Source organism: Hibiscus syriacus, unplaced genomic scaffold (genome assembly GCF_006381635.1).
Source record: "Hibiscus syriacus cultivar Baekdansim isolate YM2019G1 unplaced genomic scaffold, ASM638163v2 tig00110469_pilon, whole genome shotgun sequence".
NCBI classification, from domain to species: Eukaryota; Viridiplantae; Streptophyta; class Magnoliopsida; order Malvales; family Malvaceae; genus Hibiscus; species Hibiscus syriacus.
Genome location: NW_024062751.1, coordinates 1,625,947 through 1,641,350, shown reverse-complemented (window position 1 = coordinate 1,641,350; position 15,404 = coordinate 1,625,947). Strand labels below are relative to the sequence as shown.

At 33.2% G+C, this 15,404-nt stretch overlaps 3 protein-coding genes across 4 annotated transcripts; 1 reads left to right on the top strand and 2 right to left on the bottom strand.

Moving 5' to 3' along the window:
- The first annotated feature begins 4,145 nt into the window (after positions 1 to 4,145).
- Positions 4,146 to 5,860, top strand: LOC120127604 (TPD1 protein homolog 1-like). The gene is made up of 3 exons (XM_039145467.1): positions 4,146 to 4,328; positions 4,571 to 4,675; positions 5,517 to 5,860. The coding sequence occupies exons 1-3, from the start codon at positions 4,250 to 4,252 to the stop codon at positions 5,858 to 5,860; spliced, it is 528 nt and encodes a 175-aa protein (XP_039001398.1). The 5' UTR covers positions 4,146 to 4,249.
- A 1,025-nt stretch (positions 5,861 to 6,885) lies between these two features.
- Positions 6,886 to 9,567, bottom strand: LOC120127643 (membrane-anchored ubiquitin-fold protein 3-like). Of its 2 annotated transcripts, XM_039145505.1 has the most exons (4): positions 9,478 to 9,567; positions 9,118 to 9,388; positions 7,953 to 8,123; positions 6,886 to 7,229 (listed from the first exon to the last, which is right to left on the bottom strand). In XM_039145505.1, exons 2-4 carry the CDS (start codon positions 9,245 to 9,247, stop codon positions 7,174 to 7,176), a joined length of 357 nt encoding a protein of 118 aa, XP_039001436.1. In that variant the 5' UTR covers positions 9,248 to 9,388; positions 9,478 to 9,567; the 3' UTR covers positions 6,886 to 7,173. The 2 variants fall into 2 exon arrangements, with proteins under 2 accessions (XP_039001436.1, XP_039001435.1); XM_039145504.1 differs by having other exon boundaries at positions 9,118 to 9,516.
- An 844-nt stretch (positions 9,568 to 10,411) lies between these two features.
- LOC120127642 (bidirectional sugar transporter SWEET10-like) lies at positions 10,412 to 11,861 on the bottom strand. The gene is made up of 5 exons (XM_039145503.1): positions 11,667 to 11,861; positions 11,363 to 11,573; positions 11,102 to 11,263; positions 10,893 to 11,012; positions 10,412 to 10,790 (listed from the first exon to the last, which is right to left on the bottom strand). Exons 1-5 carry the CDS (start codon positions 11,744 to 11,746, stop codon positions 10,578 to 10,580), a joined length of 786 nt encoding a protein of 261 aa, XP_039001434.1. The 5' UTR covers positions 11,747 to 11,861; the 3' UTR covers positions 10,412 to 10,577.
- Positions 11,862 to 15,404: the final 3,543 nt, after the last annotated feature.

Sequence of the window (15,404 nt, the reverse complement as noted above, 5' to 3'; positions counted from 1 at the left end):
GATTAATAAAAAAGGCAAAGAATACAAATGGTCCCCTGATTATAGGGCGTTGTTCTGTTGAGTCCTTTAACTATTAAAAGTTATGAAATTGTCCCTTGACTATTTGGCATTGCTTTGTTGACTCAATCAACTATTAGAAGTTATAAAATGGACATCCGACTATTCATATGTTCCAAACTCATCCTTTTTTGTTAAAAAATTTACGGCGGACTCATCTGGATGTTAACCTATTGACTTTGATGTGATAAAAACTGATCACAAAATTTCAAACAACTATCATATCTCAATCAATAGGTTAGCTTCTAGCTCAGATTGTAATCATTTTTTTAACGAAAAAAGAATAGTTTGAATATATGAATAGTCCGATAACCCTTTTATAACTTTTAATAGTTGAGGGATTAAACAAAGCAACGCCTTATAGTCAACGGGTATTTTGTAACATTTAATAGTTAAGAGACTCAACAAAACAATACTCTATAGTCGAGAGACCATTTGTATACTTTACCCTATAATATAATCTTCAAACTGAAACTTAAGATTTAAAAAATACAAACAAAATTTTTTTAAATTATGGTAATTGTAGGTGCATTTGATTTCAGAAAATAAGGATTTTTTTTTGGGTGAATAATAGATACTATCAAAGGCCTCGTTAGAAATCGCTTAAATGAGGAAAAAGAGTATTTTTGATAGCATAACAAAACACAGTAGAAAATAACCTCAACATATAACATCTGGTGCATCACTTGAGAAGGCTGGAGGTGCGTGACAATATCCAAATTGTCAAAATAAGAGTTATTTTCAAAAATAACAAATAATAAAAAGGGCATGTTTAGTTGAGAAATTATTTTTCTAAAGTAAAAATAGGTGAAAATAAAATATGTATGTTTATTATTTTCCCTAAAATGATTTTATAGATTTGATAGTAAAATAGAATTTTTATTTTTAAATTTAATTAAGTAAACTTTATAAAGTATTAACTCAATTGACATAAATATTATTATAACATTTGGAAAAACGTAAGTTTAGCACGAATCAAACTATCTCAGTGGTTAAAGGCATGTTTATTATTCCTATATGTTTCAGGTTCGAGCACCAGCAACCGTAGCAGGATGATGGAGCATTAATTGTCAAATAATTACGAGTATTTAGAATAGATGCTACTACTTTGTAATCACTTTATACATAAAAAAAAGACATAACTTTAAGTACACTTAAGTATGTACGAACCAAACTATCTCGGTGATTAAAAGAATATTTGTTATTTTTAGATGTTCCAGGTTTCGAGCACCAGTGACTGTACTAAGGGTGATAGAGCATTCATTTTCAAACGGTTGACAGTATTTAGAACATATACTACTTTATAATCATATTAGCTTATTATATTATATTTTTTCTAATTTTTCTTTGGTCCTTTTATAAATATGTTCTTTGATTTTTGTGTTTTGAATTTAAATTTATTTAGATTCTTAATAGAGTTTTAATTTGATTTATTTAATATTTTTTTAAATCTAACTCAAATAAACAAATTTGAGTTAGTTCAATTTTTTAAATTCAAACAAAAAAATAAAATATAATTTTAATGATAAAGTATAATCTTTTAACTCTATTAACTTAAAAAATTACTTAGGATTTGTTTGTTTCACGTAAAATATTTTTCCGGAAAATGTTTTCCTCATTTTCAAGTTTGGTTAGAGAAAAACTGATTGGTCTACGTAAAACATTTTCATGTTCAATATAATTTCTTTTGTGCTTTCTGGAAAATGACTTACAGTCTGATTTTCGGTAAATCATTTCCGAACTTTTCACTTCAAAGAATAAATACTCAAATTAACTTTATTTTATGAATTTAATATGAATAAAATATTTTAATATCATTTTAATCAAAATATTAATTATTAAATATTTAAAATATATTTATTAATATTTCTAATAATATAATATTATATTTTTTTAATATTATAATAAAATAGTCAATTATATCATAATAATATAAGATATTAAAATTTTATTTTAATAATATATCATAAATTGTTAATAAAATTTATATTATTTATTAATTTCATAGAAATAATATTATTAAATTATTAATAATGAATAATATTAATATAATAATCTAATAATATTTTTAATAAAGATATTTAAAATATATTAAGTAATGCTTTTTAAAATATAATATAATACTATTACTTTAATAAATAATTAATATAATTTATAATATTTTTCTTTCAATAACTAATCTTATTATTTTTATTAATAAAATTATAGAAATAATATTTGAAAAATAAATAAATAAATAAATTTTATATTTTAAAAATAATAATATTAAATTTTTAAATATTTTAATTTTATACACCTTTATAAACTCTCCTCTAAAGATAAAATCCGAAAATAAGATCATTGCATTTGTAGAGTAACATATAAAGATTGCAATTTAACCTGAATTCGTGAGTTCTTACCCGATTTGATCTGATAGTGTTGGATTTTTTAAAAAAAATTCAGGTTTGGTTTGAGTCGGATTGGGTTTTTTAAGGGGTGAGGTCGGGTCGAGTCGGTGAAGGATGAAAAAACTCCGATCTGTGGATAATAATGTAATTTCCTTAAAAGTATTATTATTATTATTTAATTAAATCCTTATTTTATATCGTATAAGATCAGATTTATCCTCTAAAAATTCGAGTTGAATCAAAATCAGATTGAGAATATATATTTTTCGACTCGGCTGGATCACCGTTGCCATCCTTATTAACATATCACATGTCGCGGGACTAGAATCGAGACACGTGCGTAATTATCTGTCAAAGAGATTTTGTGTAGAGTGTTGACTTTGTCTAAGTCAATATAAACTTGATGAATGTCTTACCGAAAAATATTCTTGGAGATAATTTGTATAATCAGTGTGACCATCTTCTATAAAAAAAAAATGATTTTCCTAAAATATTTATGATATATAGATTTTGAATTGTTATATAATATGATTTAAATAATTAATTCAAACTTTATCATCTTTAGTACGTCAACCTATACAATTTAAATACAATAATAAATTTCAACTAATATTACGCTTCAAAATTCCAAAAAGATTCTTTTTCCTTTTCTGAAACTATAAATTGCAGGCAATTTCGTTTGGCCCTTGGCCTCACTTATCATCCCTCTGATACTGAGCTTCATTCTCATAAGGTGAAGAGCCTCTCTTTGCTTTCCTTTCGTTTCTTATTAGATTGAATGCTGTAAACGAAGAAAACAATGGTTAAATGTAGTTAAAATTTGGGTTTTGGACCGGTTCTTGCAATGAACTTTTCTGGGATTTTATTGCTTTGCCATTTCCGTCTTTCACGATCTTCTTTCTGCAAATTGTCTCTCTTCAAATATATATATACTTGGTAAAAAAGTGGAGAACAAACCCATTTATGTAATTCATCAAATAAAAATGCAATTCTATTCTATCTGGCCTGATTCTCGTCTGCATCGCTGTTTGCATTGTTGGTGTACAGTAGTACTTGCATCGCTGTTTGCATTGTTGGTGTACAGTAGTACTATCTGCTCTGTCATCTGCTCAGTAAATTCCAACACCTCTTTGTAGTAGCTATTGAAATTTAATTTTCTACGCTTGTTTTTGTTCCAGTTTCACTGTATATTTTATGGGGTTGTCCAACTGAACTAACTACCCTTTCATTTCAAACATTTCTTTCGTTTTTTTGTTCCTCTAAGAATCGTTGCTTTTATCGCCATGGAAGAAACACTTTCGTTACTTGAGATAATAGGGGGGGGGGGGGACAACAACAACGAGAAGGAGAATATTGAAGTGAAAATGGGTTATCAAAACTGGTACGAATAGCCGTCGCTTAGGTCACTGTTTAATATGTTTTGGTGCCTACACTTCACCTTTCGAGAAACCTAGTCGGTTTTTGTACACTTTCTTTTTGGTTCTAGTCTGAATCTGAATCGCCTCCCCCTTCTGACCTCACGGTTGTTTTTTCATCCCCTTTTCATTTTGTTGATATACAGTGTTCTTATATATATATATATTGATTCTTGTTTTTTATGCAGATTTTCTCAGTTTCTAAACACCCAACAAACGAAAATAAGAAAACACTTTGCTCCTGGGATTTTTCCCAATGGCGTTTTGAGCTCGACTCAGGCTCAACTTACCCGTTTCCAGCTCTCCGAGTATACTTTTTGACCTTTACGAACTCGGGGTTCTTTTTTTCGAGAAGAGAATCTGATAAGAGTGTTTCTCCTTTTTTCTCCGATGAATCGGCGATTCCTTTTGGTACTGACCTCGTTTTCCTTCGCCATTTTATTTTATTTCCTCGGCGCCCTTTTCTCAGGTGCGTTATTTACTTACATGCATAGCTACTATTTTTTGCTCCATTAATTTAATATATATCTGCTTCCTTTTTATCGAAGTGGACGATGACACCTCTTTCAGATGCATGGGGGGTTCTCCGTGTAATTTTCCTTTCAAATTCCTTGTTCTTTGTCTTGTCTCTCTTTATTATTGTTTTAGTATAAAATGGTTCTTTTAACAAATTCCCTTCATTTGCTATTTATTTCTGGGATTTTGTTTTAGGTCAGGGTAAAAGCATCAATGGATCATTTGGTTTGAAGCTATTGAGGGTAAGGCTCAATCAAAGGAACATCAACACCCTTTTCACCCCACATCGCAAGCTTCTGCGTAAGTAAAACAAAAAACTAGAAGTACCCAACTTTTGTTTTTTCTTCATCATAAAATGCCAGGAGAAAAAACTGGGTTTTTGTTGTTTTCGAATGTGGGGCTTCTTCAGGGATAATGAGGCTAAAATTTCGTGGAAACAAATACTAATACGTACGGTTCAAAAATGTCAGAGGCGCACACGTCCGTTGTATTTCCTTTTTTTTGTTGGCTTTTTTCCTTATGATTGAAGCAAAAGTGCACTGTTAAGAATGGTTCATCTTGGCATTGAATATCGATGATTCAGTCACTGTTGATATAGTATCTTTGAGATGGGCATAATATCCCATCGATTTTTTTCCTTTTCATAAATGAAAAGCTAATGGCTCTAGAGTTTAGCCCACCTAGTTCACAGTTTAGCACCATCTTTTTATGCTAGCCTATGGACTAAAAATGTATATTTTTGTTAATCAAATAGAATCTGTGGTATATTTAGAGAGCAAGGCGGTGTTTTTAGTGTCAACTCAAAGCTTTGTTTGAATTTATCATTTTCAGAATATAAAAAGAGATGGATAAAAAGGTTAAAGCCTTAAAAGCAATTTGCAGATAATGTCCCTACTTTATAGCAGGCCTTTTGGGGTTATGATTTGTCCGTTCCTTTTCCCTACAATTCCTGTGAGTCATCCTATTAAAAAGTGTATTTTGTCTGTAGAGTTTTCCCTTATTGGCTAAGTGCTTTCTGGTGAGGTTTTCAGTTTTCACATTACATTTGTTTTGTTCATTGATGATAGCTCTGAACTTTTACTATCAGAAATTTTATTTTTTTAAGTATAGGTTCGAAATTGATTCCTTTTTCTTGCTGCAGGTGCAGTAAGGGCGGAACCGAACCGGATACGGGGAGAGAAGTGTAGCAAAGCTGACATAAAGATAAACCAGGGATCTACTGCCCCTCTACCGAGTGGCATTCCTACCTACACGGTCGAAATACTCAACATTTGTGCCACGGGCTGCAATATCTCTGGGATTCACTTAACCTGCGGCTGGTTCAGCTCGGCTCGTCTCGTCAACCCGACTGTATTCAAGCGCCTGAGCTACAATGACTGCCTTGTTAACGACGGCAAGCCCTTGATCAGTGGTGGGGTTCTCGAGTTTCAATATGCTAATACCTTCTCTTACCCTCTTTCAGTCTCTAGTGTGGTGTGTTCTTAGTAATCATATCGTAAAAGCAAACACTTAATGCATATCATCCTATTGGTTTCATTTACTGGTTTGTGTCCTCTGTTGGGGGAGATTCGTTTGACTAATAAGACTTGATGTGATACCGTGAAGTTTTTGTCTTGTGAATGTTTCTTGATGTCGAAGATACGGTTGGAAAGCCGTCGTTGATCGGACTTGTGGGAAGATGGTGGAACATGAGTTTGATTTGAGGGATGTTGTAAATGTGTCATATGGGAATTGAGGAATATTTTAGTCTATTTGTAGCTTATATTGCGAGAAGTTGAAGATGTGATTGTGATTCAGAGGACGATTGATGGTAAAAAGTGGATGAAGGTTTCTTTATAATTAAATAAGTACACTGCAGAATAGGAAGGAAGGAGTATTTTTGGACAAGTGAAAGAAAACCAAACATTTTGAATAAATTGAATTTTTGGGTCAAAAGTTCGAGCGTGAGTCTACCACTCAATTTGTCTCTTACAATTCAATGACAATATTATGTACATAAACCAGAACTAAAAACGAAGGATTTTTCAAGTAGATATAATTATACCACGTTCATTCTATAATTGATACTTATTTTTTTAGTTATAAAATTATTGGCTCAGATAATGGAATCTATAATATATTGGATGAAACAAGAAGGAATTAGAAATGTTTAACATGTTGGATTGGATGAAACAAGAAGGGGATAGGACTGTTGGAATCTGAACATGTTAGATCGGACAAGAAAGGATTAAAAATGTTGGAATTCGAAACTTTTGACCTATTGGAGGACTAGAAATGTTAAAATTCGAATCTTTTAACCTGTGGCTATTAGAAGAAACGATTGCATGAACTAATTGGATACTCCTCATCGCTTTTCACTAAGATGGTAATATTGAAATAACTATGGGGTTTTAAAGTGTTAGTTCAAATGTTGCTATGGAGAGTATGACATTCCAAATAGATTGAAAACAGAATACTCATATTCGACACAAAAACCAACACACCCAAAGATACATATAGCATTTAAACAGATAATATTAGTAACTGAGAGCATTTATACAAAAGCTTTTCTCCTTACAATTCGGTGTGCATATTGTGTTTTACATGGAGTAGTCTATACAACTTTACAAATGATTCATGCTATTATTTAGAAACAATCATAAATGGAACTCAAGTAAATAAAAACGCACATCTTCATCACTCCTTCAAGAGCTTGAACACATAGGCTTTGCAACGCACACACACACCAGATCTCAAAGACAATGTTTTACGTTCTTAAACATTCTTACCAGAATTTCCAACTCTACACGTGTTTGGTTTCATAAAATGGAACAGGAGCATACAATCTTTCTGGGTGAATCATCAACCTTTTTTTCTGTTCAGGCAGAAAATCAAGCACATTTGGGTAAAGTGATACGTTAAGTTTTATGAAAATACAGATTATCGTCTCAATGTTACTTAGACAGCTACCTCTTATAAAAAGTTATAATTAATGTTGTAAGAAAAAAAAGGGTATATTTTTATTATCAAACGGTGTCAGTGAATCACAGGTAACTGACTTTAAAGACGAAGCAATCCTGAGGCAAATACCTTCTGGAGTCCAATGGATCTTATCAATGTCGGAGGAAATGTAGAAAGATGCAAGAAAATGGCTAGGACCATCTCTTAGTAAAGAATGAATGGAGAAGGAAAAGATGGCCTCTAGTAGGCTCATCGTAACTCGAGCAGCATGCTCATCAATGATCAACAATGAAGTTTAAACATCAGTTCTCACTTTCCACATTTTTCTCCCAAAATGCATGTAAAAAATGATTAATTTTTGAAATTGAGAAAATCCTTCACCTCCAAATTGGAATACATATATCATATCCATCAGAAAGACAACATCAATCATCAATTATACATCTGAACATTGGCTACCAATCAAGCAATTAGAAGTTTTGGCTCGTTGTATCACTCCTAATTAAGTTAAAATCAAATTAACAGGAATATCCTGATGTCAACTTTAGTAAGAAAACTAATCTTAATAACCAAAAAGGAAAAAATGTTTTTATACTTGAAAGAGAAAAGTTATACATGAAGATAAAGACAACAATACCTGCTTTAGTTTTTGCAAGTGAAGGCTGAACTACAACATGCATAATGGTAACCCCACCAGCAGCATCACCAAAGGGTACTTTACATTGACCAACAGTCTTGTCGTTCTCCAAAATTTTACCAGAGCTTATCAGTTTGACTTCATTCACTGCCTTTGGAACAATTGCCTTACCTAAGGACAGACACGGGATTTAGGAAGATTTAAAACAGAATGCTTCAAACTATTAACCTTTATGCTTTCTGGGTCTTACGGGAAAAAATTCTGAAGATTGTTAATAGATGTAGGCCCCAAGACAATGGAGCAAAAGGCAATGCACTCTTTGATGTTATTTCACAATACTTGAAATAAAATCGTGACTCATTCCTTTAGCAATCCATTTACTTAAAAAAAAAAACAAGAGTCAATAGCATCCATGGCATACTCCAATAATAATCCAACAGTTCATGATAAAAACACGTATCCACGGAAAAGCCAAGTTTGGCCTTCTCTCTTAATATACAGTCATAATGACATTCACAATTCCTATTAATCATTTCCACACTGTTCACAAGCAATACATGCATCATCCAAGCAGGTTACAGGTACAAGTACAACATATATATAAGAGGATCTCTACCCTTTCTTGGGCCATTGGTAGCCTCTGTTATCCAAACTCAATGGTGAAAGCTGGCATGAGTATTCTCAGACTCAAGTCTTTTTAAATCTAATTTCAATTACTCAGAATCATATTGCAATACCTAGATCCAATTTTGTCTGACAGGAATGCTTTAGTGAAAACAAATTCAGGTAACAAAGTTTGTAGCTACTTTACAAATCTAAAGACACCATTTTACCATTTTGCAGCAAAGTGCATATTCCCTTTGGTATCACCATAGAAATCTGCTATCACCTTGTGCTATAAATATTCCCTTTTTATTGCATTCTACTGCTAACCCTACAGCTTACTTCATTTGTTTTTACAATAATCAAGTGCACACTCCGAACTGATCACCTCTTCAATATTAATATATACCATCTAGCAAACCATTTCTTCTAAATTTAACAGAAATGTGCCTAGAAATCCACAAAACATGCAAACTTCAATTACTAAACACAAATCCAACAACAAAAACTTCATAAGCAACTAGAAAAAGAAATGAAACAAGGAGAATTGTTGATGGAAAACCTTTGGGCCAATCAGAGACAATTCTTTGCTTAAGCATATCCACCGTGGATGTGGCAGTGTACCGAAACGGCCCGATATCCGATCCGTCATAAAGCCTGAACTTTATATCCACCAACTCCTCCTCCGGCATCTCTGCTCGCTTCCCCTCCTTCGCGGTTGCCGCCTACCCACCAACCACCTGCTTCCACGCGTTGCAATTATTCTCACAAATCGGCTCACCAGTCAACACCCTCTCTAACTCATCGAATCAAATCCCGTAACATTCCGCCGCCTAATTTTCAACAATTAAAACCAAAATGAAAATTGAACTAAAATTATGATTAGAATAAGACCCAGAAATAAAAGGAGTAAAATTCCAACCTGAATTATTTGTGGTAGTTGATTTCTTGAAGCGCCTTGTTGAGATTTATTTTGTTTTTTCCCTCTTTTTTTTTAAAAGAATTTGTGAGCTTGGTGACCTGAAGAAGACAAATAAGTCTTGCCATCTACTGATGCCCCCAAAGCCAACCCACCATCAAAACGATGTCGTTTCTCTCGTGGTTTCGCTGATCAAGTTTTCTTTAAAATAGTAATACGTTGTCGTTTACCGAATTTAAGAAAAGGGCAAATTATTTTACCTCAACTTTGAGTAAGAAGTTTTTGATAAGTCATGTTTTTGTCAGTAATATTATCAATTTATTCCATTTTACTCATTCATTCATTAACAAATTTAAAAAACAAAGATTTATTGAAGGAAAAATATTTAAAAGGTGAGACTTTTTTAACGGAGAATTTATTTATTCATTTATTTTAATATAAAATGAGAAAATTAATAATTAAAATTAAATTATATTTTTAAAGGACTTTTTTAAATGATAACAAGTGGCTAACAATAAAATAAATCAGTGACCAAAAAAACACTAAATTAAAGTCTTCTTTTTTGTGTTTTGGCTAACTTAAAGGATACCAAGTGGCCTAAGGCAAAAGGCTTAAAGCGAGTTCATTTTTTTTATAAAGAAAAAGAAGAAATAGAAAGATGGGATTGTTTCAGTTTAAACATGTGAATTGAATAATTAATGTACTTTAATTTAAAATTAAAAAAATTTAAAAACAATATTAATGTTTTTTTAAATATTTTTAACTTTATCTGTAATATTTAAATTGTTTCTGGAAAAAGTGAATGTCCAATTGGAAAAAGAAATCAATTGCAGAAAGACAATAATTATAAAAGATAAACGTTTCATTAATAAAACAGTAGACATGAGACTAATTGCAGAATACATCTCAGATGAGAGAGAGAGAGAGAGAGAGAGAAATGGAGAGACAAGGATTTCATGATGTTGACTGGAAGTAAACTAATTGCATGGGTTAACTTCATCGCATATTTTCCCATGCAATATCGAAGTAAACACGTAAGCTTAATATATCTCCAAGTGGAAACTGCTTTTCATAGCACCCACAATATGCAATTGCTTTTTTTTTTAAACTTTGTTGAAAGCATCATCCCTTCCATTGTTGTTCGATACATCCGAGCAGGCGTTTAAGCCGAGCTTGGTGGCATCGACGATGATCGGGTGGTCGGATAATTGAAGTTTTGGATCAGATTCTTCCACCGTTTTCTTGGGGTGGTTTTTGTAAACTGCGTAGAGTATCATTTGAAGAACGCCAAAGATGAACCCCAGAATATTTGGAACCTGTTGATTCAAAATATTTCGAATTCGACCATCAATAAAAGTAAGAAGAACAAAAAGAAATAAGGTCTAAATAAATTGATTTCCCCAAATGAGATAACATACAGCAATGTTCATGTCTTTCAAGAAAAGACCATAGAAGAACCACATAACAGCTCCTAAGGTGAGGAACACTGATAAAGTAAACGGCATGTACTCCACGCTCTTCGTTTTAATCACTTTTCTCTGCAATAAAAGGGATGAAAATTAAGTTGCGTTCCGTATATTATCGTAAATCATATGATAACACGTAAAATGTTATAAGTGATCCTCACCACAATGGCTAGAGGTGCCGCGAACACTGCCAAAGAGAATGCCATGCAAATGTAACCCAAAACTAGGAGGCGGATGGAAGGGTTTGGTAGGAAGAAAGTTGAGAGAAACACAACTCCGAATCCCAAAACATTGAAGAGAAGCATAAGCTTCACTGTCACAATCTGCAATTCCCGTATTTCGACATGTTTGAATCATTTCATTGATATACACACACGTATATGTATATGTTGAATTAGTAGATATGGATGAAGAGATGTTACCCTTTCCTTCTTGGGGCCATAATAAAAGTAAGTAACGATGTAAAAAGTTTGAATGAAAACACAGAAAACGTTGATGGTGATGACGAACATAGCATTCTTCTTAAGAACTGCATAGTAAATCCAAAGCATGGCGCTGAAGAGCGAAACGACGTATGGAATCGACTGGAAACCTTCGGATGTTTTCTTCTTGTATATTTGGTAAAATGCAGGCCTTGAAATATTAATGGGTTAATAATCCTCCTTTAATAACACAAATTCTCACCAAAACAATAGTAAAAATAGAGAGTTTGAGAAGAAAACTCACAGTGGAGCCAAGGAGACCATGAATGAAACAGCGTTGCCTAAAATGCCGAAAATGAAAACCCAAGAGAGGTGAAGAGCCATGATGATGTATGTATGTATGTGTGTATATATATATGCTGTGTAATATCTCTGTCTCTCGATCTCTCTAAAAGAAAGAGTGAGTGTTGTTAGCAAAGTGGAACTCTAGCTCTTTACTCTTAATCCCACGATCTATGAAGCGTTATCGGGGTTTATATTTATAGCCATGGAAAAGGTGAATGGGGAGGAGGAAAGGCCAAGGAAGGTGTGGTCACGTTTCATTTTATATATAAACATATTTAAAATTCCATTTTTCCATTCGTATTTTCTAAAATATGATCATGACAAATCAATTATATTAAATTAAAGTTTAACTCTCAAGTCTTGTTCTAACTTAACCAAGGTTTGAAGTTGGAGATTTTGAGAAGGCAAGGTGTTGAATATTTGATAAGAAAGTTATATCATTCTTGTGATCTTATTCGACTCCCTAACATTAATCATTGTTCATATCATTAAACGAATAAATTAATCAGAGACATCAATGATTCACATAGATAATTGAATTCATAAGGTGTTGCAAATAACACAACAAACTTAGGTTCTAATATCACTTCAAGTTCTTACTAATTGCTGTATTGATTCACATAGAAGAATGCAGCAAGATGAAAGGTCATCCTCTAGTCATCTTGTTCTGCCACAAAGAAATTAGGGTTTATGGAGGCCATGAGGTTGATATAAAACAGAGAGAAAGAGCAAGAAAGATCTGCAAAATGAAGCACCTACTCCGATGTTTAACTAAGAGGCACGGATCAAGCGGCGATAGTGGTTAAAGGGATATTATTCCTCAAGCTCCTATGTTCAAACGCAACATTTGGAAGGATGTATGAACTTTCATTATTAAAAAGTTTAAAAGTTTTTCGAATACATACTACCTTATAATCATCACATACCACTAAAAGAAAGTAAGAGAAAATTCTCAAAGAAGGAAAGGGAAGTCAAGGTAAGAGTGAGTTGCTAGCGTTTTCTTTCTTGGGAAGAAGATGGACAGTACCAACGGAAAACATAAGCAAGACTGGAGGGGGCATGGCCCTCGAAAATTAAAGAAAAATATATTAATAGGCTTCTGATTTTTTAAAACAATTTATATGACTTCATTAATATGTTTATTTTTTTTTCAAATCTCATTAATATATATTTATGCACGAACCAACTTACCTTAATGGTTGTTGATATTCTTAGAGGTTATGAGTTCGATGATTAAACGTCATTGTCAAATGGTTGAGAGTATTTAGAACAAATACTCACTACAGCAAAATTGTTCTACAACGGCGTTTTTAGCGGCGTTTTAAGAGTAAACGCTATTAATTTTAAACATATAGCGGCGGTTACATAGAAAACGCCACAAAATGTAACTTTAGCAGCGTTTTTATAAAAACGCCGCAATAGGTTCATCGATAGTGGCGTTTTTTCAACAAACGCCGCAAAAGAGTAGTACTTTAGTGGCGTTTTTATACAAACACCGCTAAAGACTCGTAATTTAGTGGCATTTTTATACAAACGCCGCTATAGAATTGTACTTTAGTGGCGTTTTTATACAAACGTCGTTATACACATGTACTATAGTGGCATTTGTTTTTATACAAACGCCGCTAAATACTCATACTTTAGTGGCGTTTTTATACAAACTCCGCTAAAGACGCGTACTTTAGTGGCATTTTTATTCAAACACCGTTATACACTTGTATTATAGTGGCGTTTGTGTTTACAAACGTCGCTAAAGACTCGTAATTTAGTGGCATTTTTATACAAACGCCGCTAAAGACTGTACTTTATTGACATTTTTATACAAACGCCGCTAAAGACTCGTACTTTAGTGGCGTTTTTATTCAAACGCCGTTATACACTTGTATTATAGTGGCGTTTGTGTTTACAAACGCCGCAAGTTTACAAATTTTAAGTATCGCGCCTTCTAACCTTTTTTTCATTTTTTTTCCCTTTCAAGCATTTTTCAATCCCGCCGTTTACTGAAATCCAAAGCCAAAAATCTTCTTCCAAGTGTTCCATCATACACTGCCAAATGTACACCTTCAGCTGCTCGATTTTGCCAACAAACAAACCCCTCATATGCCAAACGTAGCATTACCCAATCTCTCACTGTCTAATCTCAACCCTAGACCGAAGAGAAGAAGACGATGGCGAACCACGCCGCCGTTGGATGGGGCCACCACCACTTACAGAACCGATGGCTTTTGGCTCTTCTCCTAATGCTTTCTGTTTCAACGGTTATTGCCTTCTTCATGAGAGCCGGCTTCGATTCGTGTGATCGGAACGTTTCTGCTGCTGTTGATGGTATAGACTCTACTCGGCATGTCATTCAAGGCGCCGAGAAACGAACTCCGCAGATCGCTTCTGCGAAGCCGAGTCCGCTCAATTTCATGAAGTCGAAGGTCGTTCTGCTGGTGTCGCACGAGCTCTCGCTTTCTGGTACACTTCTTGTTTTTATTTATGTTAATAGCTATCTTTAGTGAGTTCAGTCGCTTTGGAATTCATTTATGATATTTCAGTTGAATTTCAATGTAATGGAATTTGTTTTAGTTGCCTTCCTTTTACTGTCGAGTTACTTGGTGTATGATCGTTTCCATTGAAGTATCATTGCAAATGAACCGAATTTATGTTCAGTAGCTTTGAGGTAGCCATCTGCATCATCTATGGGATGTCCTTGCATGGTTGTAACTGATCCGTGGACACATATAAGTGAGTTTTATTATCGTATGGAGGAACTAGCAGAGGATGTGCATGGATTCTTTCGGTTAGTGTGCTACACCAGCCATGCCCAAAATTTTTAAAGTCATTACTGCTGGTTTTTTCGATTCAAGTAATTAATAGATGTATTGCATATGCTTTTCATTAATATTTGTAGAATGTCAGTTTTAATGTCATGGTTATCATTGTCAGCATATCATTTGCTATAAGTTTCTTTAGTTTTTGTGAGGATATCTGCACATTCTCATATCATGTTTAATTTTATCCTAATATGAAAAAGAGAAACTATGTAGTTCCACTAGGGCACTTTGTGTCTTAACTTAATCCCTTTTATCAACTTTGCAAATTTTGACACTCTGTAAAAAACATTCCATCAGTGTGCTGGTATGTTTAAGGTTTAATTACTTTCTGAGGCTCTGTTGACATGCTACTTATGACTCATCATTATTTCCTATAAATGAAAATTATATCATAATAAATTCTGAGATTCTTGTTGACTCCTTACTCTCAAATACTCTGGAGGTAGATTATTGTTATTTTCTGGAATGTGTGTTGCTTTTTCCCCCCAATAGATTATTGAAATCACTTATCTGTTCCTAGGTGATGGTGCAGTGAACTGTGAAATTGAGATGCTTTCTTACATTTTAGCCGAGTGAATAAAATTGTCGTTGAAAATTTTATGATGTCTACAGAATTGGGGTTTATTGAAGTAATGATTACTTTGAAATCCAAGGTCCACAAATTTAACATTAAAGCAATTGATATTTCAATTTCTTTAATTCTGTACAAGTAGTGCATTTGCAAGCTCAGTTCCTGAAATTCTATTCAAAATTAGATTTATCACAGGTAAAGTGCCTACAATTTAGGTTCAAGTTTGGACGCATAATTGTCAAGTGATCCATCTAACTAAAGGGTCTTAATCTTCAAGTAGTGTATTTGTACCTTCATTTGGACTAGA